Below are 26,520 nucleotides of genomic sequence, written 5' to 3' on the forward strand. Positions count from 1 at the left end.
TGTGTGTGCGAGTGTATACCTCCTTTTTCTCCCTAAGGTAAGTCTTTCCGCTCCCGGGATTGGAATGACTCCTTACCCTCTCCCTTAAAACCCACATCCTTTCGTCCTTCCATCTTTCCTTATGAAGCAACCGTTGGTTGCGAAAGCTTGAATTTTGTGTGTATGTTTGTGTGTCTATCAACCTGCCAGCGCTTTCGTTTGGTAAGTCACATCATCTTTGTTTTCAGATATATTTTTCCCACGTGGAATGTTTCCCTCTATTATATCCATATCATTAATTTATTATCAGCTTGACAAAATTTTAGTTCGTGCTACAGTGAAAGAAAATTCTCATTGCAGAACAAATGTGAGGTTGTGTGTGTGTGTGTGTGTGTGTGTGTGTGTGTGTGTGTGTGTGTGTGTGGGAAGGGGCATGGGCAAAAGTTATCATAAAAAAAAGGTTCTGAAATATGTTTACATGGTGTTTACAAGGCACAAAACATGTGGATAGTATGTTACTATATGGTAATCGGAATGAGGCCACAATATTCATTGTAGTGAAGGCCTACAATAAGAGACATTTCTAATGTGAATAAATCGTAAATGTGTAAAACAATGGTGAGAAATAACAGATCACAATTAGTTACACATAAATAATGGAATAAAATATCTATCGAATTCACTTTAACAGAAATCAGCATTGGAAATCCTTTTATACTGATAAAAATTAAATACTGAAATTTAATTGCAGTTTAACTGAACACAGAGATACATAATTAAAAAAGAAGTTATGAATGCAGTGAATACAAACAAATGAAAGTTGACTCCATTTTACTGTAGAAAAAATTATGGCTATGCATTTGAGGTTACTATTAATATTGTGCAGTACAAAATCAATGTTAACCTAATTGCTACTGAACAAGATATCTAACTGCTCACTATAATCCATAGGACCACTATAACAGACTGTAAGACTTGTAAGGAAAAGGGAATTAATAAGCATTCAACGGAGAAGTACTGGTACTTTATGGTACAAATAGATACAGGAGTGTTGTACTGACCTCAGAGCAAAGGAAACAAGCTGCTGTAAGGGCATGTAAGCTATAGACAAGAATCAAGTTTTAAAACAACTATAAAGAGTGAAGTTTATAAAAGCTCAGCATAATACTGAATTAAGAGATCATCATTACTGCCATCAATGTAACTTCTTCATGGCGATTTTCTATAACAAATCGCATTTCTGTTTTCAGTGGAGTGACCCTGATCTAAACTTAACATATTATATCTTAACTGAAATAGCAAATGAAGAAATACAATCAGCTCCATATAGAAGGGAAGATGAAATTATAACAAATGGGAGGGAATAAGCTCAATGTCTCACAGGTGGTGAGGATATTAGAGAATGAGGAAGGAAATTAGGCATTGTCTTTTTGAAAGAACCAGCTCACATTTGTGTTTAGTCATTTAGTGAAACTACAAAAAACAAAAATCTGAAACCTGTTTCCCATGAATGAGACACCAGTGTCTTAACCAATATGCTATCTCACTTGACACACTAAGTCGGATACTGGCAAGTATCTGAGCAAATATGAAAAAAAAAAAAAAAAAAACATTATTCAGTTAAATATATCATATTTCAAAACAACTTACATTAGTTCTACCTAGACTTTTTGCTACAGCAGCATTATGTTCGCACATTTCCACTAGGGTACGTCCTGTAAGAATGTATCGACGAGCTGACTCACAAAACCAGTGTGTTTCACGGATGGAACTGTTATTAAACATGAACATATTGCTCGAAGCTTGGTAAAATTGTTCACTATGTGGCACAACTTTCCTGAAAATAGTGGTAACATTGCCAGAAACATGAAAACAATAATAAAACCACTTAAAACATGCAAATCTGAAGAATGTACACTACACTAAAACTTAGGATTATGTCTTCTCATCTTAATTTCTAGAGCTAAGGAAAACCAATTCCAATGTACAGTTTCTCACCTCAAATGTATATCTTAAGCTGCAAATGCTTATGTCATAGTCATAGTTCTCCAACCAACTCCTATAGCTCACTCATCATATATAACCACACAAGATCAAACTGAAGGGTTTTCAAAAAATTACATAAAACTGAGCAATGAGCATCACATGAAAATTCACAGAGAATGAATACTAACATTTTTTGCACTAAAATGTAAATATGTATGCAACATTAATTATCTATTTCTATTCAATGAGCCAAAAGGAATAGATAATTGTAACAGAAGATAGTGACCAACATTCACACACTATACTCCATATTAAGTGCTCTTTCTTTATTTATTTAATCAAAAAGACATATGGGAAAAAACTACGAGTTGCCTACAGAATCATGATTGTACTCTGATTCGTCCGAAGCAAACAGGTGGACACAAATGGCTTCTTCAGGGCTCCAAAAATATGGAAATCACATGGGGAAGGATTGGGACTGTGCGGAGGACATATAAGGGCTTTCCAGAAAAACTTGTGCAGCATAGTTGAAACAACCTTGATAACATGTGGGCTGGCATTACACTGCAACAGAATGTTGCCACCCGTCAATATCGCAGGGCATTTGGACTTGATGGCACGTTCAAATTTTTACAAAGTGTCTATGTACTGCAGTGCTTTAATTGCGATGCCATGTTCCAGAACATCTACGAGCAGTGGGCCCTACCAGGCAAATGTCTTTTCCAGAGTTAACGTGCCTGTGTTTTCGACTATGCTGCACAAATTTTGCTGTAAAGCCCTTACACACCCTCCATACAATCCCAATCTCCGCCCATGCAATTTCCATATTTTTGAGCACTGAAGATAGACAATTAATGTCGTCAATTTCATTCAGATGAAGAGGTGCATGCCTCAACACAATTGTGGCTTTGCAGGCAATCACAAACATGTTTCCACAAAGGCACTGACTGTCTTGTCTCATAATGCGGTAATGATTTTAACAGTTATGGCAATTACCTTTGAAATAATTAACAGTTCATTTACTTTTATTTCATCTGTCTTGTTTCCATTTAATTGCTCATTACATAATACAGGAAAATTTCACAATATGAGCTAATCACCACAAGTGATGTAAGAACTTCTGTCAAGTAAACTAATGAAATAAATTAATATGTATCCCTAAGGATGACTGTGAAATGCTGTAAAGTTTCATAGTAATTTACCTATTTTACTAAAGAAACAGAGAATGAATAATATGACAACCCGTTGCACTCACAAATTCAGTCACAGATAACTATATGGTTTGGATAAAAATTTGGAGGAAACTTTAGCCATATGTCGTATACAGGGACAATGAATGAAAACAAGAAGAGGTAAAAAGGGAGAAGATGGACAGAATAACAAAAAATAACAACATTTTATTTAGACTTGCCAATGCATTGTGGGCACTGGTGATTTACCTTACACCACCTTGCTTCCCACCATAGTTTTGATTAACATTCACTTTGCAAGCATATGAAACATCTCCGCATTTGTTGAAAGCTATACACTGAGGATTAGCTCTATTTGCAGGTCGTGTAGCATCTTGAAATATATGGTGGTACAATGTGCAATCCTGTGCAAAGGAAGTATATTATAATGATTTTATTTTAGTTACAAATACAATGAAAAAAGGAGTTTTAAACAACAAGTAAAAGATACAACTAATACTGTATTTAGGAAGCAATATAAAAAAAGATTTCAGATGTCACAGCAAGCACAAGTTACAAAGAAGATGCAAAATCTACAACAGAACCCAAAGTCAAATCTTGCATCTACACAACTAGATAAAAGACATACACTGAGCATTAAATGAAGCATAAAAGTGCAATTAAAAGGAAAGTACGTTAGTTGACAACATTACTAGGTAAATGTACAGTTGGAGACTGTACTTGTGCTTAAAATCTACATTTAAATTATGTAGTACAGTTATTGTCACACAATTCTTATTTTCAAGCAGTCTGATCAAAAAGTCAGATTTAGCAATACTGCAGTTGTTACCTTTCCCTGAACGAAGTTTTTAATCAAACATACGGACTGTCACAATGGAAAAGTGTGCAAATTTCTGCATAGTTTTCAAGAATTGTGTCAGTGCGAGGAATTTCAGTGTTACTTTTATGTGGGATGTTGTAATACAATCTATAAGTAATGATGCTCGTCACCTCTGGAGATGCATTAATAACTGAAACTACCACTACATAAAACCTGATAAAGAGAAAATTATTTTCAAACTTGAAGCTGATTTGGTACTATCACAATGGGAGTTAGCACTTCTGCGAACTATAGTCTGCAATAGTAATGTTATGGCTACATTAGAAGACTGGTTTACAGTCAAGCATTCCAAATAAGTTGAAAGTTCCATAAGATGTTGACAGCTTCAGTCTAGCAGTCTCCAATACTTTCACTGATTTGGAGACTGAGGTCAAAAGCTTTCAGACAACCCAAGAAATCCAGAAGCAGTCTGGAATTACTGGGTATAAGGTGCGAGTTAAGTGAAAGAATAAAAGTTTTAAGAAGACCAAAGTCTTACTGCTGCGTTGTAGTCAAGGATGGGGGACTATCAGAACTGGTATGGAACTCTTTGGGAAATGACTACCAGGTAACGGGTGTTCTCAAGCCAAGAGCACCACTCAGTGATTCCACTCCTGATTTAGGCCTTTGGGAATGGTTCTTAAAAAAAATCATTTAATAATAGTAGAGGTTGTAAGTAAGTAACAGTTTAAACCATAACCTTATGACATCAGGTACATTGCTAAGAATGCTCTTCACATTAGCGACAAGATTGAGTCACACTTTGAGCGGTATGATAAATCCTCGATGAAGCACTCTTTACAGTGAGTGGAGAGCTTGGTAAATCACTCAGGGGAAAAGACATTTATACATGGGTGTGACTAGTCCATCACCTCTCACTTGGGTCACATGATGAATGGCATGGCTTGTGTCTGAATGCTTCTGGTGCAAGAGTAGTTACACAACAAATTGCCAGATGCATCCAGTTTGATCAAAGCAGTATTCACCTTATCCTAGTAATTTTTGTGTTGCCTATGCCGTTATTAGGGTAAATTCATCTGAAGGACAGAGCTGCAGAATAAATGTACAGTGTGTTAACCGTAAAAAAAAAAAAAAAAAAAAAAAAAATTAAATCATCTTGTGTATTTTTAAAGATCTTAATTGCAACAAATATGTATGCGTTATACTCTGTGGACTTGACTGCCCGACTTTCAGTTAACACACAGTAATAACAGTTGAAACAGCTTCTAGCAAAAACTGCAATGTGGACAAAGCCATAGATATTAAAGAAAATAAGTTAAATGTCTTCCATCAAAAAAATAATGAGGGCAAATATAGAGAGGGATGTCCTTGATCATAAAGCTCTTGCACCATCTACGACTAGATGCATTACAAGGAATGTGAAGAAAGGTAGGAAGGTATTTATTCTTAGCAAGAATGACTGGAAACAATCTATTGAGTATCTGAGTTGTCAGCATTGAATATTCAGCTAAGAGAACAAAATGTAGAGCAAAAATCAATAATACTTGAAATAATTGTACAATAAAACTCAGATCAGAATGTGCAGAGCAAGGCAGTAATGGGTGGAAAAGACCCATCATGATTCAATAGTCACATTACAAAATTGCCACGAAAACAAAGCACGCTTCATTGCAGATTTAAGTGAAGATGAAACCTAGTCGACAAATGAAAGCTGAACAAAAATAAAATGGGCATAAGTAGAGCAATGGGAAAGGCATTCAATGAAAATTTTGCCAGCTAAACTGACTAAAAATTGTAAGAAGTTTCGATTACACATGAAGCCAGTAAGCAGATTGAAATTATCTGTTCATAGGGAGAGGTCCTAGTGGTGGGATCGACTTTTTAAAACCAAATATCAGTGATGTACGTTAAGATCCCAGATATCACATCTTGCAGCCATTCATCCTGGTGGGCCCACATTTTTGAGTAACTGAAGGAAAAAAAAATTCTGAATTTTGCGTGACGCTGAATAATGTTAAAAAAGTTGTATTACATAACCAGGTTGCGTGGTGTAGTGGATAGGCTAATAACTTCACATGCAGGAGGTTGTGGGTTTGAATATCATCAGGTGCAGTAAATTTTTTATTCTTAAATCTTTATTGAAATGACTTTGATCAATATTATTGTAATCAAATTTATTGGATTAAATGTAATTTTTTATTTCTATTCCTTTGTCACATCATGTTAATCACCTGATGCACTTTTTCACTTGTTTCATTTTTTGTTCATATCATTCTTTTCCCAAACAGATTTTTGTGAATATAACCTCAACTATATTTATCTATTATAATATACAGTTACTTGGAAATTACAATCTATCAGTTAAAAGACCCCCCCCCCCCCCCATGAACCATGGACGTTGTCGTTGGTGGGGAGGCTTGCGTGCCTCAGCGATACAGATAGCCGTACCGTAGGTACAACCACAACGGAGGGGTATCTGTTGAGAGGCCAGACAAACATGTGGTTCCTGAAGAGGGGCAGCAGCCTTTTCAGTAGTTGCAAGGGCAACAGTCTGGATGATTGACTGATCTGGCCTTGTAACAATAACCAAAATGGCCTTGCTGTGCTGGTACTGCGAACGGCTGAAAGCAAAAGGAAACTACGGCCGTAATTTTTCCCGAGGGCATGCAGCTTTACTGTATGATTAAATGATGATTGCGTCCTCTTGGGTAAAATATTCCGGATGTAAAATAGTCCCCCATTCGGGTCTCCGGGCGGGGACTACTCAAGAGGATGCCGTTATCAGGAGAAAGAAAACTGGCGTTCTACAGATCGGAGCGTAGAATGTCAGATCCCTTAATCGGGCAGGTAGGTTAGAAAATTTAAAAAGGGAAATGGATAGGTTAAAGTTAGATATAGTGGGAATTAGTGAAGTTCGGTGGCAGGAGGAACAAGACTTCTGGTCAGGTGACTACAGGGTTATAACACAAAATCAAATAGGGGTAATGCAGGAGTAGGTTTAATAATGAATAGGAATATAGGAATGCGGGTAAGCTACTACAAACAGCATAGTGAACGCATTATTGTGGCCAAGATAGATACGAAGCCCACATCTACTAACACCTACTACAGTAGTATAAGTTTATATGCCAACTAGCTCTGCGGATGATGAAGAAATTGAAGAAATGTATGATGAAATAAAAGAAATTATTCAGATAGTGATGGGAGACGAAAATTTAATAGTCATGGGTGACTGGAATTCGAGTGTAGGAAAAGGGAGAGAAGGAAACGTAGTAGGTGAATATGGATTGGGGCTAAGAAATGAAAGAGGAAGCCGCCTGGTAGAATTATGCACAGAGCAAAACTTAATCATAGCTAACACTTGGTTTCAGAATCTTGAAAGGAGGTTGCATACATGGAAGAACCCTGGAGATACTAAAAGATATCAGATAGATTATATAATGGTAAGACAGAGATTTAGGAACCAGGTTTTAAATTGTAAGACATTTCCAGGGACAGATGTGGACTCTGACCACAATCTATTGGTTATGAACTGTAGATTAAAACTGAAGAAACTGCAAAAAGGTGGGAATTTAAGGAGATGGGACCTGGATAAACTGAAAGAACCAGAGGTTGTACAGAGTTTCAGGGACAGCTTAAGGGAGCAATTGACAGGGATGGGGGAAAGAAATACAGTAGAAGAAGAATGGGTAGCTTTGAGGGATGAAGTAGTGAAGGCAGCAGAGGATCAAGTAGGTAAAAAGACGAGGGCTAGTAGAAATCCTTGGGTAACAGAAGAAATATTGAATTTAATTGAAGAAAGGAGAAAATATAAAAATGCAGTAAATGAAGCAGGCAAAAAGGAATACAAATTGTGAGGAAGTGCAAAATGGCTAAGCAGGGATGGCTAGAGGACAAATGTAAGGATGTAGAGGCTTATCTCACTAGGGGTAAGATAGATACTGCCCACAGGAAAATTAAAGAGACCTTTGGAGAAAAGAGAACCACTTGTATGATTATCAAGAGCTGATACGGAAACCAAGTTCTAAGCAAAGAAGGGAAAGCAGAATGGTGGAAGGAGTATATAGTGGGTCTATACAAGGGCAATGTACTTGAGGACAATATTATGGAAATGGAAGAGGATGTAGATGAAGATGAAATGGGAGATACGATACTGCGTGAAGAGTTTGACAGAGCACTGAAAGACCTGAGTCGAAACAAGGCCCCCGGAGTAGACAACATTCCATTGGAACTACTGACGGCCTTGGGAGAGCCAGTCCTGACCAAACTCTACCATCTGCTGAGCAAGATGTATGAAACAGGCGAAATACCCTCAGACTTCAAGAAGAATATAATAATTCCAATCCCAAAGAAAACAGGTGTTGACAGATGTGAAAATTACCGAACAATCAGTTTAATAAGCCACAGCTGCAAAATACTAACACGAATTCTTTACAGACAAATGGAAAAACTAGTAGAAGCCGACCTCGGGGAAGATCAGTTTGGATTCCATGGAAATACTAGAACACGTGAGGCAATACTGACCTTACGACTTATCTTAAAAGAAAAATTAAGGAAAGGCAAACCTACATTTCTAGCATTTGTAGACTTAGAGAAAGCTTTTGACAATGTTGACTGGAATATTCTTTTTCAAATTCTGTAGGTGGCAGGGGTAAAATACAGGGAGCAAAAGGCTATTTACAATTTGTACAGAAACCAGATGGCAGTTATAAGAGTCGAGGGGCATGAAAGGGAAGCAGTTGTTGGGAAGGGAGTAAGACAGGGTTGCAGCCTCTCCCCGATGTTATTCAATCTGTATATTGAGCAAGCAGTAAAGGCATCAAAAGAAAAATTCGGAGTAGGTATTAAAATCCATGGAGAAGAAATAAAAACTTTGAGGTTCACCGATGACATTGTAATTCTGTTAGAGACAGCAAAGGACTTGGAAGAGCAGTTGAAGGGAATGGACAGTGTCTTGAAAGGAGTATATATGATGAACATCAACAAAAGCAAAACGAAGATATTGGACTGTAGTCGAATTAAGTCTGGTGATGCTGCGTGAATCAGATTAAGAAATGAGACACTTAAAGTAGTAAAGGAGTTTTGCTAATTGGGGAGCAAAATAACTGATGATGGTCGAAGTAGAGAGGATATAAAATGTAGACTGACAATGGTATGGAAAGCATTTATGAAGAAGATAAATTTGTTAACATTGAGTATAGGTTTAAGTGTTAGGAAGTCATTTCTGAAAGTATTTGTATGGAGTGTAGCCATGTATGGAAGTGAAACATGGACGATAAATAGTTTGGACAAGAAGAGAATAGAAGCTTTCAAAATGTGGCGCTACAGAAGAATGTTGAAGATTAGGTGGGTAGATCTCGTAACTAATGAGGAAGTATTGAATAGGATTGGGGAGAAGAGAAATTTGTGGCACAACTTGACCGGGGATCGGTTGGTAGGACATGTTCTGAGGCATCAAGGGATCACCAATTTCGTATTGGAGGGCAGCGTGGAGGGTAAAAATCGTAGAGGGAGACCAAGAGATGAATACACTAAGCAGATTCAGAAGGACGTAGGTTGCAGTAGGTACTGGGAGATGAAGAAGCTTGCACAGGATAGAGTACCATGGAGAGCTGCATCAAACCAGTCTCAGGACTGAAGACAACAACAACAGTTAAAAGACAATAGATAAAATAATCTATTTATACTGACTGTACAATGGTAGGAGAAATGTATTTCTCATTGGCAGATGTGTGATTTTTTTGCGTGGTACTCGTAATACAAACATTTAAAGAACAACCTAAATAGAATATACGGGTACACAATACAGGAATTGTGAGTCCGCCTTGGTGCAAAACACTTTGGTTATTTATTTACTTATTTATTCCCCAAACTAGTTTCAGCGACAAATGTGAAATCCTATTGCACTATGGATGAAATAACGCAGATGAAGATATCCATGAAAGAAGGGTTTATAAGCAAAATGAAATTCACACAAAACCAGAAATAGATATAATGAACACAATAATGTGGACGAAAAAACATGGTGACGAAGCAAAAGAAATTAAACTGAAATACATAAAATTATTTAAAAACACATTGACAAAGATTTCATGTGGAAAAAGAATGATTGGAAGGAAAATAAGAGCAAATGAAGAAACTTCTATTATGATTAAAATTATACAACACAGGAATGGAAGTAAAAATTTACATTTAAATCATTAATGAAATAAAAATGATGATCAAACTCATTCTGAAGAAGATTTAAAAATAAAGAATTTATTGCACCTGACAAGATTCAAATTCACAATCCCCTGCTCGTGAAGCTATTATCCTATATACCATACCATGCAAGCAATGTATGCAAGTGAACTTTTTTAATGCTATTGAGCATCACGCTAAATTCCAAAAATTATTTTTGTCAATTACTTGCAAAGAACGGGCCCACCATGGTGAATGGCTGCAGTGTTTGATACCTGGGATCTTAAGTATAGATATTTTCAAAAAGTCGATCCCTTTGCTGGGGAACTCTCCTTTTCAGTCACTCAACAACCATTCTGATATTGAAATGGAAGCTGGGAGGTTGAAATACTGAACTGAGTTTTCCAAAATTTTTTCACTGTGGAAGATTGAAATATAGTTCTTGACAGAATGAAAACAATGGGACTTTAACTTCTTTGAACCCCTGAAGGAGGAATTGGGATAAAAATTCGGCAATGATGCAGAGGCTGACCTGTAGCTGTTGGAGTGCCCCTCCATTTTTTGGTGAAGGGATCAACAAGTTGCTTATCAGGAGAAAAACATACTTCTTTTAAACAAAACTATATGTAAAAATAGTACTCTGCTATTTTAACCAACACTCATACTCTGCTAAAAATTTTAATATTAAATGATATTAAAAACAAAGATTCCAAGACTTACCAAGCGGGAAAGCGCCGGCAGACAGGCACATGAACAAAACACACAAACACACACACACAGAATTACGAGCTTTCGCAACTGGCAGTTGCTTCGTCAGGAAGGAAGGAAGGAGAGGGAAAAATGAAAGGATGTGGGTTTTAAGGGAGATGGTAAGGAGTCATTCCAATCCCGGGAGCGGAAAGACTTCCCTTAGGGGAAAAAAAGGACAGATGTACACTCGCACACACACACACACACACATATCCATCCGCACATACACAGACACAAGCAGACATATATGTCTGCTTGTGTCTGTGTATGTGCGGATGGATATGTGTGTGTGTGTGTGTGTGTGTGTGTGTGTGTGTGTGTGTGTGTGTGTGTGTGCGAGTGTACATCTGTCCTTTTTTTCCCCTAAGGGAAGTCTTTCCGCTCCCGGGATTGGAATGACTCCTTACCCTCTCCCTTAAAACCCACATCCTTTCATTTTTCCCTCTCCTTCCTTCCTTCCTGACGAAGCAACTGCCAGTTGCGAAAGCTCGTAATTCTGTGTGTGTGTTTGTGTGTTTTGTTCATGTGCCTGTCTGCCGGCGCTTTCCCGCTTGGTAAGTCTTGGAATCTTTGTTTTTAATATATTTTTCCCATGTGGAGGTTTCTTTCTGTTTTATTTACATCATCATTAATATTAAATGACATACTTAAAAAACAATGATGCAAAGAAAGGGAAACCGGCTACTACAACAACAATGTCTGCATTTGGGGCATTCAATAGCATAGTCATCAGTGCATTTGCTAAAACAGTTTCAGACAAATCTGACTATACCATTAAAAACAACAACATCGAAAGAATATTGCTACTCTACACATACAGAGATGTTGAGTTGCAGACAGGCACAATGAAAAAGAATCGTGCCTTTCTTTAACTAAGTGCCTCTTCCCCCAACTTCCATTATGTTGTTATTCCATCATGGTCTTTCCGCTGCCTGATTATACCATTAAAAATTCATTTAAAGAAATAAGCCTTCCACTAAAATCTCATTTAACCTTTCTCATTTGCAATCACATAGAGGGATACAATACTTCAAACTGGTAGTAGCCAGTCTATCTGCACTGAAACATATTAAAAGTCTCTACCTAACCACACAATTCTGGACGCTGGACATGCGACACAACTTTAAAATTCCATTTGTACTACATCCACCTCAGTGTTGCATATATGTGGCTACAGGGAAAAAGGAAGATGTGAGCACTATGTTTTCAAACTATTTCCACAGAAAACAGTCAGTAATTATGTGAAAATAAAATGACTGCTTCTTTAATGTATTACATCTATTTTTAATATATTTTAATTTCAATTTAGAGATTAAAACCTGCAGAGTGTGAGCAAAACATGTGGCGTGAACACCTCATCCTGTACTGGAGGAAATTACCCATTAAGAGGTCTGTCCATAAAACAGTAGTCAACACAGTTAGCAACTTTGGTATTTGGATTCTATAAGAAAAAAATCACCTGCATTGAAAACTGAGGGTTATGTTTAGTCATTTTATGCCACTACTTTGTGCACCTGAAGAGAACATTTTTTTTTAAAAATCTTACAATAAAACTTACCCTGCTGGTGGAGACAAATGTGTGTGGATTACCGCACCATGCAACATCTGTTGCAACATCTTTATGTTCATTGAATGCAGCATAAGGTATGTAAGGCCTACGAACATCCCAAACATTTATGCTACAATCAACAACAAGTGCACAACTGGCAATGTGAAATTTTCGCTGTGGGCGCCACTTTATATGACCCACAGATGCTATTGTAGGAACTGTGTACTCAAGTGTTGGTTTGGCATTCAGATTCCAGACCTAAAAGAAGAGACCAAAAGGAAAAAAAAGAATGAAACATGGTAATTGTTGGAATGCTGATCATATTGTCACGTAGAAGAAGACAAACACTAACTTCACTTAACAAAGGTTTATTCAGCACTTTCACACCCAAGAGTGTGGAGTGAACTGCCTCTGGCAAGAACACTTAAGGTACATATACAGTTACAAAACATTCCAGTACAATGATTCTTGACATTTGTGGATACTTCTAGACTGTACTCGAACCAAATACAGAAATTAAAATTTTACAGTTCAGGTGAGGTTTGGACTCACGACCCTCCATGCAACAGTCTAGTATCATAACCACTACACCACAGTGACTGTGCTACTCAGCTTCTTCTGCGACATTGCTCCCTCCTTTAGAGAGCAGGGTCTCAGTGTTAGGTCCTCCTAGTCCGGGAACGAGTCATCGGTCCTGCATACTCAGACTCCTGATGATCGATTCTCACCCTGGCGGTGAGCATCTTAGAACTTCCTTTGCTGCTACGCTCTTCATCGCCTTTCCGCTTGTTGCCTGTCGCTGTAGTTTCAAATTTACCCTGGGTTGCAGGATCCTTATAGGACTTCATTCGAAGGACATGGACCGTATCTCTGATCTTTTGTTGTCTTGTGTTGGGGTCAAAATCTTCAACTTCATAAGTAACATCAGACAACTGTTTTATGACCTTATAAGGTCCAAAGTAGTGCCTGAGGAGCTTCTCAGAGAGACCAACCTTCCAAACAGGAGTGAAGATCCAGACCTACCAGGCTGTTACACAACAGAACGGTGGCTCGTGTCATACCTTCAGTGATCATTTTCTTGAGCCTGCAGCGTGTGGAGTCGATCTAACTGCTGAGGTTCCTCAGCTCTGGCTAACACCTGACTGTTGTAGTCATCGTCCACGCCATTACAATGTACTGGAAACACAGTGTCCATCACCATAATCACCTCACACCCATGTACCACGAAAAATGGCATAAATCCTGTGGTGTCTTGTTTGGTGGTGTTGTAGGCAAATGTCATGAAAGGTAGCACCTCATCCCAGTTGCTCTGCTGAACACTGACGAACATTGATAGCATGTCGATCAAGGTCTTATTAAGGAGTTCAGTAAGCATGTTAGTTTGCGGACGGTAGGCAGTTGTCATGTGATGAGTAATGTTGCACTAACGGTTTATCTCTGTCATGAGATTCGATTGAAAAACTTCCCCTCGATCCGTAACTAACAACCTTGGGGCACTGTGTTTTAATACAATGCACCGTGTTTTAAATACAATGTCTTCCACAATGAATTTGGCTACCTCAAATGCTTCGTCTGTTTTCACTGCTTTTGTAATGGCATAGCATGTCAGATAATCAGTGCAAACAATAATCCATCTATTGCCACTAGCAGACGTTGGAAATTGTCCGAGGAGGTCAATCCCAACAAGCTGGAAAGCTGTTTTGGGTGTTGGAACTGGTACGAGTTGGCCAAGTGGTTTATGAGGACAGTGCGACACATAGTGACAGACACTCCTAAATAAACCTGGCCAGAAAAATCTCTTATGCATCCTATCGTACGTCTTAATAAATCCTAAATGTCCGGCCTCAGGTGTGTCATGGAAATCCTGTAGAACATCTAAGTACATGTGTTTAGGAATCACTGGTAGCCACCTCTTTCCAAATGGATCAAACTATTTCTTGCAAAGTAATCTTAAATTGTCCTTTCACATCCTCTGACCGATTTAAGGCAAGCATAATTTGAGATATCTTGGCGTCGTCCTTCTTCTCAGCAGAGAGATCCTGGAGTGCAGCGAGACAGGCACTACCTTCATCGAAGTCTTGATGGTCTTGCACAGGGTTTCTTGAGAGACAGTCGGCATCTTGGTATTTTCTTCTACTCTTGTACACTATGGTAATGTCATACTCTTGAAGATGTAGTGCCCACCTGGCGAGTCATCCTGTCGGATCCTTTACGACCTGTCAACCAACAAAGTGAATGGCTTTCCATAGAGATACTGTTGAAATCTGCACGTGGCCCAGATCATAGTAAGACATTCTCTTTCTGTAGTTGAGTAGTTCCTCTTGGCTTTTGTACGTGTCTCTTCTCCATCCGAAATTTGCACCAGAACAGCACTGATCCCATACCCACTGGCATCTGTGTGTAGTTCTGTAGGTGCTCTCTCATCATAGAAACCAAGTACAGGGTCAGTCGTAAGAGCTTTTCATAGAACATCGAAAGAATCTTGTTGAGCACCATCCCAGATAAATTTAACATTAACTTTTAACAACTCTTTGAGTGGTCTGGCTTTGATACAAAAGCCTTTGATAAAAAGACGGTAATAAGAACATAATCCAAGGAAGCTTCTTACATCTCTAATACTTTTAAGAATAGGAAATTCCATTATAGATCTCATCTTTTCTGGGTCTGGCCACACACCTTCGTTTGGTATTTTATTTCTTTTGCTCCAAAGAGACACTTTCTTGGATTAAGTTCAGTCCGCCTTGTTAGAGACACTTAAGAATGGCCCTCAGTCTTTTTACGTGTTCATCAAATGTCTCTGATAACACTATAATGCCATCTAAATAACAAAGACACACCGTCCACTTCAGGTGACTTGGAAGATTATCCATCATCCTTTCAAAATGACAAACGGCATTACCTTAAGCTCATACAGGCCCTCATGGGTGGTGAATGCAGTTCTCTCACAATCAACCTCATCTACTTCAATTTGCCAGTATCGCGAGTACATATCCATGGTTGAGAAAAACTTAGCTCCCTTCAGACAGTCTAGTGTATTGTCAATTCCTGGAAAGGGGTAAAAGTCCTTTTTAGTTAAGCTTCCTGTAATCAACACAAAAGCGTCAACTGCCATCCTTCTTCATGACGAGAACCACTGGTGATGACCATGGGCTCTACGAATGCTGGATGATGTCATTCTTCATCATTTTCTCTAGCTCGTCGCGAATTATTTGATGTTACGTTGCTGATGCACATTATGAAGCATTCAGAGAACTCTTGAAGATTGGCAAGTAGCTTCTTCTGTGGTTCCTTAGAGAGATCTGGTGATAGTCAAGCTAGAAGATCTTGTCTCATAGTGGTAGCGCAAATTTCGCCAACAGACTCAGCATGGGAGGTTTCTATGATGCTCAGCTGTTCGGCAATTAACGGATCAGCATTTGCTATGCACCTGTGTCTTGGAAGGATCTGTGGTTCTCGGCAACAGTTAACTATCGACAATTTACTGAATTCATTCTTAAACGAGATGCCAGAGGTGGGGATGATCAAGTTATTCTTCAGTGGTATGCTTCTCTTACATGCCACTACAAGATCCAAGGGTTGATGCACTGCATGCATGACCCATGACAGTTACCTTTCTAGCACTGACTGCAGGAATGATCACTTGATTCAGCACACATATTCTCCACACACTCGGATGCGCATCTTCCTGTCCACAGTATATCATCTTGTCTAGCATAATCTTCGAGCAACCACAATCTATAATTGCCTGAGAAGCTTTCCTAAAGTCCCATCCAAGAATGACGTCATGACTACATTCTTGTAAGACGTTGTAATATAAGGGCTGTGTATGGCCACTTATACCCACACGAATGACACATCTTCCTGTAGGTTTTACATATTTCCCATTAACCACCTTCAGCAGAGATGTTTTGTTGTTGACGAATATGGTTTTCTGCAACTGGAGACAATACTTCTCCAAAATGACTGAATATGATCCTCCACAGCCCACAAGAGCTTGGGCTGGTCAGCCATTCATAAGGATATCGACATAGTTTCCTGTCATTTTTGTAGTGATCGATGGCACAGGATTTTTTTCTTTGGTGGCCTCACCTCCAAGGAAGGTTGCACCCTTTAGTTTTCCAGGTTGCAGCAGCTAGGTGATCAGCTGGAGCTTCTAAACGGCGATGGGGACCTTGATCGGCATGTTGCGGAACATCCTCTCCAGCAGCTGGCTTGCAGCGATGGTGACCTACGTCGTCCCGCACCCACACCTTCTCGTTCATCTTCCTCATCCCAGAGTCGGCGTCGACTAAGATCAGTCTGCTGTCTTCAGGCATGGGCATCATGAAATATCTGCTGCCTTTCTTGACAACAGTGCACTACATGTCCTGGTTGTCCACAGTGGAAACATACTGGTTGGTTATCCTGGGTCCTCCAGATGTCAGTCTTCCTTGGTGCCCAAACGGGTTCCTCATGCAGCATTGTAGGAACGTGACTTCACCTGGGTCTAAACTTTTTTACTATTTAAAGGGAAATGAAGGATGAGAGATTGGGTTCAATGTCTGTTCCACTTCCTCCCTTATGACCTCTTGTAGTGTCTTGGTTTTTTGCTCGTTGTGCAATCCAAGTGCTTTCTGAACTTACTCTCTCACTATCTGACGAAGAACACTTGAGAAATCAGTTCCTTCCTCCATCACAGACATCGATACAATGTTTGGAAGATGTTCAAACTTCTTGAATGCAATTATTTTTTGATGCATTGTCTTGATATACTGGCACCATTTTATGAAGTTGTCTGCTGTAGAAACCTCATTCAGGAGTAGGGTTTGATACTTGCCCTCAGCAACACCCTTCAAGAGATGTGCAACCTTATCTTTCTCCTTCATTCTAGGATCCACTATTTTACACAGCTCCAAGACATCTTGAATGTAGGATGCCGTAGTTTCTCCTGGACGCTGTGCCCTGCACTTTAATTTATCTTCAGCCTTGCACTATTGTCAATGTGTGTTGCCGAAATACTTGTGCAGTTCCACCTGGAATACTTCCCAGCTTGTGAACTTCTCCTCGTTGTTCTCATTCCATTGCTTGTCAGTGCCCTCCAAGCAGAAAAATACGTTAGCCAAACACACGGAGTCATCCCATTAGTTAAATTTGGCTATACGCCCCTAAACCTTCAGCCACTTGTTTGGATCTTGGCCATTGTCACCAGATAACCTGGAAGGACGTCTCAATTTGGTGGCACACAGCTGCTGTCATCATAACGTCCTCTTCTTCTTCTGTCTCTGACAGATTGCGATCTGTTGCATATGACTCAAACTCTGGTTTCTCGTCACATAAACAGAAGCTCTGTCATGGCCTGATGGGAGCCACTGTGCCGTTGAAAATGTGCACTATCACAAATTTCAATACCCAGTGTCTCCACCAGAATAATGTCACACAGAAGAAGGTGTAATTAGATGAATGATGAACATTAACTTCACTTAATGAACGTTTATTCAACAGTTGCACATACAAGGGCGGGGAACGAACTGCCTCCAGCAGGAACATGTACGGTATATATATACAGTTACAGAACATTCCAGTACAATGATTCTTGACATTTGTGGATACTTACAGACTGTACTCGAACCAAATGTAGAAATTAAAATTTTACAGTTCAGGTGAGTTTTGAACTCATGACCTTCCAAGCAAGTCTAGTATCATAACCACTACACCATGGTGACTGTGCTACTCAGCCTCTTCTGTGACAATGTTATAGGTTTGGATGAAAGGCAGTCATGATCAAGAACTGCAGTAAGAGTCCATAATATAACACCAAATTACAGTTTGATTATAATCAATACATGCATCATTAATGATCTTTTAATATGTTATGTGTACAAATAAAGCAAGCATGCCAATAAAACAACAAAAAATCCAGGATAGAAAAACGGCAATATCATGAAAAGGATAGAATGCTACTTGCCATACAGAGGAGATGCTGAGTTGCAGAAAGGCACCACAGTCTTTAAGTTGTGCCTGCCTACCACTCACCAGCTCCCCTATATAGTGGCTAACAATCTTTCTTTTTCATGATACTGTTGTCAAGCATGCTAAATATATTGACCCAACAGTTTAATATACTAAATATGAACTACTTTATTTCATGAGATGGCGAAATTTTTAACAGAAAATAATTTTTTGTGCACAACAGCACTGCAAGACCAAGAAAGGCATTTCTAATTTGTAGAAATGTCTGAACTGAAAGCTAAAATCACTCAAAGAGAAATAAAATTTCTTTTCATACAGACAAAGCAATAAATTGTAGTAGATTGCAACAGTAGAAAATCTTGACTGGAATATAATTATTAACAGAGGGCAGACCACTAAATCAACATCATAAATGGTGGCCAGACATAGCAAAGTGAAGACGATTGCTTGTTAGTCTTTTACATTTTTCATCTTAATATGAATGAGTTTCAAAACACACACACACACACACACACACACACACACACACACACACACACACACACACACACTCTGCAGCAACAGTGTTGAATACATATGTTTGATTATACTTATCTGCATTTAAAGAATGACCAGCAAGGCTATGTTTTGTATGCCTAACTGATATTCACTACTTTCTCTGAGAGATGAATTGTCACCTGCTAACATCTTCACAATGATTGAGGATGATCATACATTGCTATTTTGTTATAATCACAAATGTATAGTACTGATTCATACCTTTATAGTTTTATCTCTGCTCGCAGTAGCTAGCCATGTCACTTCTGGATGCCAATCACAAGCAAAGACAGGACCACTATGTGCTGTAAACTGATGGCAGCAACGGTCAGGACGTCTGATATCCCAGAGCTGCACATTGCCATTCTCAGACACAGCAGCAAACATGTGGTGAATGTGTGGGCTGAATTGCACATCCCTTACACTTTCAGTATTGCTGCACATAAACAAGAGCAAATATTAAAAAATTTATTAACAACATATTTATCTTTGTACACAATGACTGCCTCACTATTCAGTGGCAATTAATTCAACTTATGTTTACCTTTTGCAAATGTCACATAAGTTCATATAAAACACAACAAAATACAAGAAGTGAAACTAGAAAATAAAGAGCAGTGAAAATACGGGGACATAGAAAACCAATCAGAAACAGGAGAGATTCAACAAAAAACTGTAAAGTATTGAATAACTGATAGCACAAATAAGAAACGGTATGGTAGCTTACATGCTTGTGTTTGAGTGAGACATGCACCCCAAATGAAATCTCTTTTGTGAGTACGTTTTCTTTCAATCTAGCCTACATAATACTTGCACAATCATCAGAATTAATCTTGTACACATATAAGCTCAGAAACTTGTTATAACTATGACTAAATCCACATCATAAGCACAGTCTTAATATGTTATTAGTCTGGAATCCTATCCTCATGATAGATTTTTTAAAATAATGTACAACTTTATCTGAATATTTACACAGCAGTATATTTCATTTTCCTGTTGTTTTCGAACTGACTGTCTACGTTCTTCTGTCTTGCTTCCTCCTTTTTATTTCTTTTATTGCAAGAATTCAGACTATCATTTGTAGCGCATATATTGGCTACTACAGCTGATTTCAAAATATACAGTTCTTTATTTATTTCATACTGTAATATACCACTTCCTGGCCAACCATATATGCTAGCCCTATTGTAGTCACCTTAGCCAGTTTCTGGTTGGGGAATGAGCCTTTCTTGAGCCTTGAGGTGATAGGCTGGTCTTTCCTCACTCCTCCTAATTGGGTTGTGGCAAGAGCCTAAATAGCTTGCAAGGAGAGTAATTTCCTCATAATGGCTGGTGTTTTCCATCGTCCACTGCAGAGAAAGTTCTTAAGGTCCTGCCAGAAGGCAGCACCTTACAGGAGCACTGTAAGTAATAGCAGGATATGGTCAATGAGAATGTCTACATTCCGCAATTGTGTCGATTGGCTGGACAACCTACATGTTATATAATTTTGTGACAAAGTTTGGAGCCTGAGAAATGGGGGAGTCAGCTGGTTCATTTGCATATTTCTGAAGTCAGGATTATGTGATTCTTCATGATCCACGAAGTTATTTAATGCAGTACAGAACAAGGAGAGAATCGGAAGTGCATTCCCGGTTGAAGTGCAAAATTCTGCTTAGGCATTTTTCTGTTTCTCTTGGCGAGTGTTGTGGAATGGTGACTGTAGACCTGTTCAGTAAAAACAGAGACATTAGAGTGCAGCATGGAGCCATCAGCTAGCAGGAGATGGTGTCGGATAGAAGTGACAGACTTGGCTATGGTTAATTCTCTGGTAAGCTTATGTTACCACATGTATCACACCAGAACCTTACTGGCCATAAACATAACAAGAAGTGGGGCACTCACTCATCTCATTACGATTCTACTTGCCAGCACCTGGAGGCATGGGTCCAGCCACCAAGCGATGGCATGATCAAACAGCGACATCAGTATCACACCAAGGACAGCGTGTGCAGTGCCACCTTGTGAATCTGACTAGTAACCTGTGTACTAAAATCCTGGATCAGAGGGCTCTCTGCTTGTTTCTGTTACGGTTCATTCATATGCTCACTTGACTCCGCTCCTAAGACGTTTGTTAATTGTTGGGACTCAACCTAACTATGTACACAGACCTTGGATGGAACTAATGATCACCCTTGTCATTAAAGTGATTTATTCTATGTGTACTTATTTGTGTGGGTAGCTACACAAATGGCAGTGAATGGGATCACTATTCACGTGTGTTTTTTAACGAAGTTGCAATGTCGACAGGCATGTCTTGGAGGTTTTTCTTCAGAGTTCACGGCAGCTGCTGGAGAGCCAGAGCTGGTTGGAAATGCAGCAATAGGAACACATGGCAATGTTTGAAAGAGTGCTGACAGGCCTGTTAATATAGCCTCAAAATTTCCCACTCTTTCTGCCACCTTTCCCCGCACCTACTAAGAAGACTGAGAATCCTATGAGGAACACCTACAGCAACATTTCACAGCCTTCAAGGTAATGTACACCGACTCCCTCAAAGCTCTCTTTCTGTCGTTGATATTTCTCCACATGTACCACTTGTTAGGAAAGTTAGCCTCCTTCAGGATCCTACATCTCTGTCATTCAAGGAAATGTTTCATTTTTTGACTTCAAGATTACCCATATGATTTCCAAGAGAGTGGTGTTTTGCCAATGCAGGAAACAATCCCATAAATCTTAGCAGAAGGGCTGTGGAGTTTCAAGGTTTAAGTCAAAAGTGTCATTTTGTTACTGCACAATCTAAGGAATCTTGTTGTTGTTGTCTTCAGTCCTGAGACTGGTTTGATGCAGCTCTCCATGTTACTCTATCCTGTGCAAGCTGCTTCATCTCCCAGTACCTACTGCAACCTACATCCTTCTGAATCTGCTTAGTGTACTCATCTCTCGGTCTCCCTCTACGATTTTTACCCTCCACGCTGCCCTCCAATGCTAAATTTGTGATCCCTTGATGCCTCAAAACATGTCCTACCAACCGATCCCTTCTTCTAGTCAAGTTGTGCCACAAACTTCTCTTCTCCCCAATCCTATTCAATACCTCCTCATTAGTTACGTGATCTATCCACCTTATCTTCAGTATTCTTCTGTAGCACCACATTTCGAAAGTTTCTATTCTCTTCTTGTCCAAACTAGTTATTGTCCATGTTTCACTTCCATACATGGCTACACTCCAAACAAATACTTTCAGAAACGACTTCCTGATACATAAATCTATATTCGATGTTAACAAATTTCTCTTCTTCAGAAACGCTTTCCTTGCCATTGCCAGTCTACATTTTATATCCTCTCTACTTCGACCATCATCAGTTATTTTACTTCCTAAATAGCAAAACTCCTTTACTACTTTAAGTGTCTCATTTCCTAATCTAATTCCCTCAGCATCACCCGATTTAATTTGACTACATTCCATTATCCTCGTTTTGCTTTTGTTAATGTTCATCTTATATCCTCCTTTCAAGACACTGTCCATTCCGTTCAACTGCTCTTCCAAGTCCTTTGCCGTCTCTGATAGAATTACAATGTCATCGGCGAACCTCAAAGTTTTTACTTCGTCTCCATGAATTTTAATACCTACTCCAAATTTTTCTTTTGTTTCCTTTACTGCTTGCTCAATATACAGATTGAATAACATCGGGGAGAGGCTACAACCCTGTCTCACTCCTTTCCCAACCACTGCTTCCCTTTCATGCCCCTCGACTCTTATTACTGCCATCTGGTTTCTGTACAAATTATAAATAGCCTTTCGCTCCCTGTATTTTACCCCTGCCACCTTTAGAATTTGAAAGAGAGTATTCCAGTCAACATTGTCAAAAGCTTTCTCTAAGTCTACAAATGCTAGAAACGTAGGTTTGCCTTTTCTTAATCTTTCTTCTAAGATAAGTCGTAAGGTCAGTATTGCCTCACGTGTTCCAACATTTCGACGGAATCCAAACTGATCCTCCCCGAGGTCTGCATCTACCAGTTTTTCCATTCGTCTGTAAAGAATTCGCGTTAGTATTTTGCAGCCGTGGCCTATTAAACTGATAGTTCGGTTATTTTCACATCTGTCAGCACCTGTTTTCTTTGGGAGGAATCTTATGTGGACACAATAGTTTGGGATGTTATTATTAGATCCGCCTCTGATAAAGACATCTGCTGACAGGGAATTGCAGTTCAAGTAGTTAAGAAGATAAAAGAAGCAGTTAAGGCAGCACAAGCTTTTCAAATTTCCTGGGCTGCAGCCCATCGGTTATATCCCTGGTCTTAGATGACAGAAGGCACACACATTCCAGCACCCCTTTTGGAGACTAACTTTGTGGCAATGCAACATGCTCAGCCACAAGCCCTTGCCTTCCAGTCCAGCTTGTTTCATTCAATATGACCAGCTGGCCTGCCCTCAGTGTTGAGCTACTTGCCATCACTGTGAAAAAAAAAAGGACACGTAGTACTTGAGTGTAGCTACAGGTCAGCTCCAGCTGTGACTTTGAACTCTCAAGCTACAGGCATTGACATTGTTGACCATGCGTATGACAATCTTGCAACTGCTTCTAACAAAATGTTCAACAATGTGCATATCGACAGCGTGCCCCCTTCGACTGCAAGTGCATACGAGCACGGCAGCATCACTTCTTAACTCTAACACTTCCTTGCACCTTGATTCCCCTCCACTGTCTACTGACAACAAAGTCCTATTATTTGATAGCTTATTGCAGAAATGGCATACACGGCAGTGGTGGGCTCACTGATGCTCCTCGTAGTGGGCAGTGCGTTTAAGAAAAATTTGTTTCGCTTGAATGCTTTCACGGAGTCTGGATTCACAGTTGCCAATTTGAGACATTTAATGTCTGACCTCATTCCCAACTACGAATTGGATGATTTGTGCAATGAATATTCCATCCTTTATTTGCAACGCCACAGATTACACATCACGTATCACCCTGAAATTCACAGCGTGACCTCATATCTTTTATACCAAGCCTATGCCACTGGCACTTTGTGATCAAGTAAAAGAAGAACTAGTTAGGCAGGTAGCTTTAGGTGCCATGGAACCCATATCATCCAGTCAATGAGTTACTTCATTAGTGATTATTAAAAAACCAACGGTAAGCTCCACCTTTGCAGTAATTTCAAGGTGAAAATCAATTCGCTGTCTGTGCCCAATACATATACCATTTCCTGCCCGGAAGAACACGTAAAAAAACTGGAGAGGGGACATTATTTTTCAAAACTGGATTTGTAAGAAGCATATTTACAGCTACCACCTGATGAAGAGTTTCATCCAATTCTTGTCATCAATATGCCATATAGTTCTCTACCAGTACAGCCACTTGGTTTTTGGAGTCGTCAGCGCTCTGGCCTTTCTTTGAACATTACTTGGAGCAGTGCACATACTTAATCCCTTGTTGTACCTACTACCTTGACGACATTGTCATAGCTGGTCCCACCAGTAAAGACCATTTTCACAACCTTTTGCCTCTGTATTAGGCACTGTGGGACACGGGTATCAAGTGCTATTTGGATAAGTCTTCCCAACCTTCTACTGAATACCAAGTGCACATCATTACCCGTCGGGGGTTTCGGCCAATATAAAAGACAGTAAAGAATATCAAGGCCCAAAGAATGCCAATAAAAGTTTGTAGTCCATCACATGATGAATGCAATGAAGTGCTCAGAACCATCTCATTCACGATGTGACAAGACTGCCCCAATGCTGTATCGAGATACATTAGTTGCTATTATCAGTGATTTCCCTGCAGGGTATGGATATAGACAAGGCACAGACTCTGATGCGTGTCTGAGGATGTGAAATGCTTTGTCACACTCTTGATCACCATACACCTTTGGACATGTCACATTGTCAAAGGCTTGCACATGCTGTCAAGTAGGAAATTTACTCTTTTTGACAATTATGAAACCTAGATTGTTGTTTTAAAGTAATATTTCATTAGATAGCATTTCAGAACTACATTCCGCAAATTAGTGAATACCATAAAAAAGTTGTGCAGGTGCTTATATGTATTAGCATCCATGGCAATTATGTCAGCAAGATAATTGCAACACATAGGAACATTATGGAACAACTGTTCTGGACAGTGCTGAAAGATAGTGGGGACATTGGAAACTTCAAATGGAAGCCTTTGATAATAATATCATCCAAATGGTGTGTTCAAAACTGAAATATCTGTTGCAGGTCTGAATGCAATGGAAGTTGTAAATAGACATCAGTTAGGTTGACCTTGGTGTGGCATTCATCTTGTTTCTGTTTAGAAACTCTTCATGATGAGGGATTGGAAATATTTCTGCAAAAATTTGATAATTTACTGCCTTGATGTCCCCACACAGTCTAAGGGAGCTGTTTGATTCCTGACATACTACCAGAGATAACCAGAAACTAGATGAGATGGGCATAACGACATTTTGTTTCTGTAAGTGGTCATGTTCACTGTAGGTTTGTTGTGATAGGTGTGGGATATGGGTCGAGCTCAGAGAAAATGGGAAACTGAGGGTTGCCTTACATGAATCTGGGTTTGTATGTATTTTATGCAGCCTATCCCAGGAGAAAAGAGGTCTGAGATCTTTGTATATAATTCATAACTGCTTGGAATGGAATCTTAATTTTCTTGTTACTAACTGGAAGCACCTAGACTAAAAATATTATCTGTATTCAATCAACTAATGACTAAAAGGGAAATCTGTCTAGCTACACGATTATCTGATGCTTCTTCAATTTGAATTGCTGCTTTTATCACTTTACGTTGTAAATTTTTTGTCAAGTGGTTGTAATGGAGTTGATCCAACACCTACATAAATATTCCAATTAACAACCAATGTAGAAGCCCCTGTGTCCACCTGAGTTAATACTGCTTTATCAAAGATTAGTTGATCTATTAAAAAGTTTTTTTTTGGACTCCCCATTTTTGGGTTTATTAAAGTTCCAGTTTTATGCACTGAATCACTACTATGCAGCTTTGTGTTCTTACAAGAACACGAGAATTACAAACACTGCTAACATGACCATGTTTCTCACAACAAAAGAAAATTTTGTACTACTTTTGATGCTGATGGAGTGGGTGGTGCACAAAACACTCTGGACATAAAGTCAGTGCAGATTTGGGCAGTAAGCGATTCTGAACTGTGATTAGGATAACTGGAGGAAGATTCCGAACCTCAAAAACATGAATGCATGATTCCATGATCTCTGTTGTTTATTATTTCTATCCAACCATAGCCTACTTCCCTGTCAACTGAGGTGATTGTTTATCCCTTCTGATCAGGCAACTTTTCAGTCATTTGTGAGAATTTGAAATTTTGCACAATTCTGAGAACTTCATGGATCTGAAGACTGTATATACCTGGGTATTAACATCTTTGGCAAGTGTGTCACGCAGTCCCCAGTTATGGAAACAGCACGATTGTTTGCATTGTTAATATACACACTAATAATTGCAATGACGACAGAGACTCAATCCTTTAAGATCTGATACCCAGTCATGGTACAATTCAGATTGCAATTTTTGACAGTGGTAGACATCTAATCTGGAAAACATTGTATGCATTTTGTA

At 39.1% G+C, this 26,520-nt stretch overlaps 1 protein-coding gene across 2 annotated transcripts in view; it reads right to left on the reverse strand.

Moving 5' to 3' along the window:
* Positions 1-26,520, reverse strand: part of LOC126353892 (GATOR complex protein WDR24) — a 106,668-nt gene that overhangs the window by 43,339 nt on the left and 36,809 nt on the right. For both annotated transcript variants that reach the window (XM_050003107.1, XM_050003106.1), the window contains exons 7-10: positions 19,163-19,376; positions 12,464-12,712; positions 3,405-3,559; positions 1,630-1,816 (exon numbers count right to left, since the gene is read on the reverse strand). In XM_050003107.1, coding sequence (XP_049859064.1) covers positions 1,630-1,816; positions 3,405-3,559; positions 12,464-12,712; positions 19,163-19,376 — 805 coding nt within the window. The remainder of the gene's footprint in view (positions 1-1,629; positions 1,817-3,404; positions 3,560-12,463; positions 12,713-19,162; positions 19,377-26,520) is intronic.

Source organism: Schistocerca gregaria, chromosome 3 (assembly GCF_023897955.1).
Source record: "Schistocerca gregaria isolate iqSchGreg1 chromosome 3, iqSchGreg1.2, whole genome shotgun sequence".
NCBI lineage: Eukaryota > Metazoa > Arthropoda > Insecta > Orthoptera > Acrididae > Schistocerca > Schistocerca gregaria.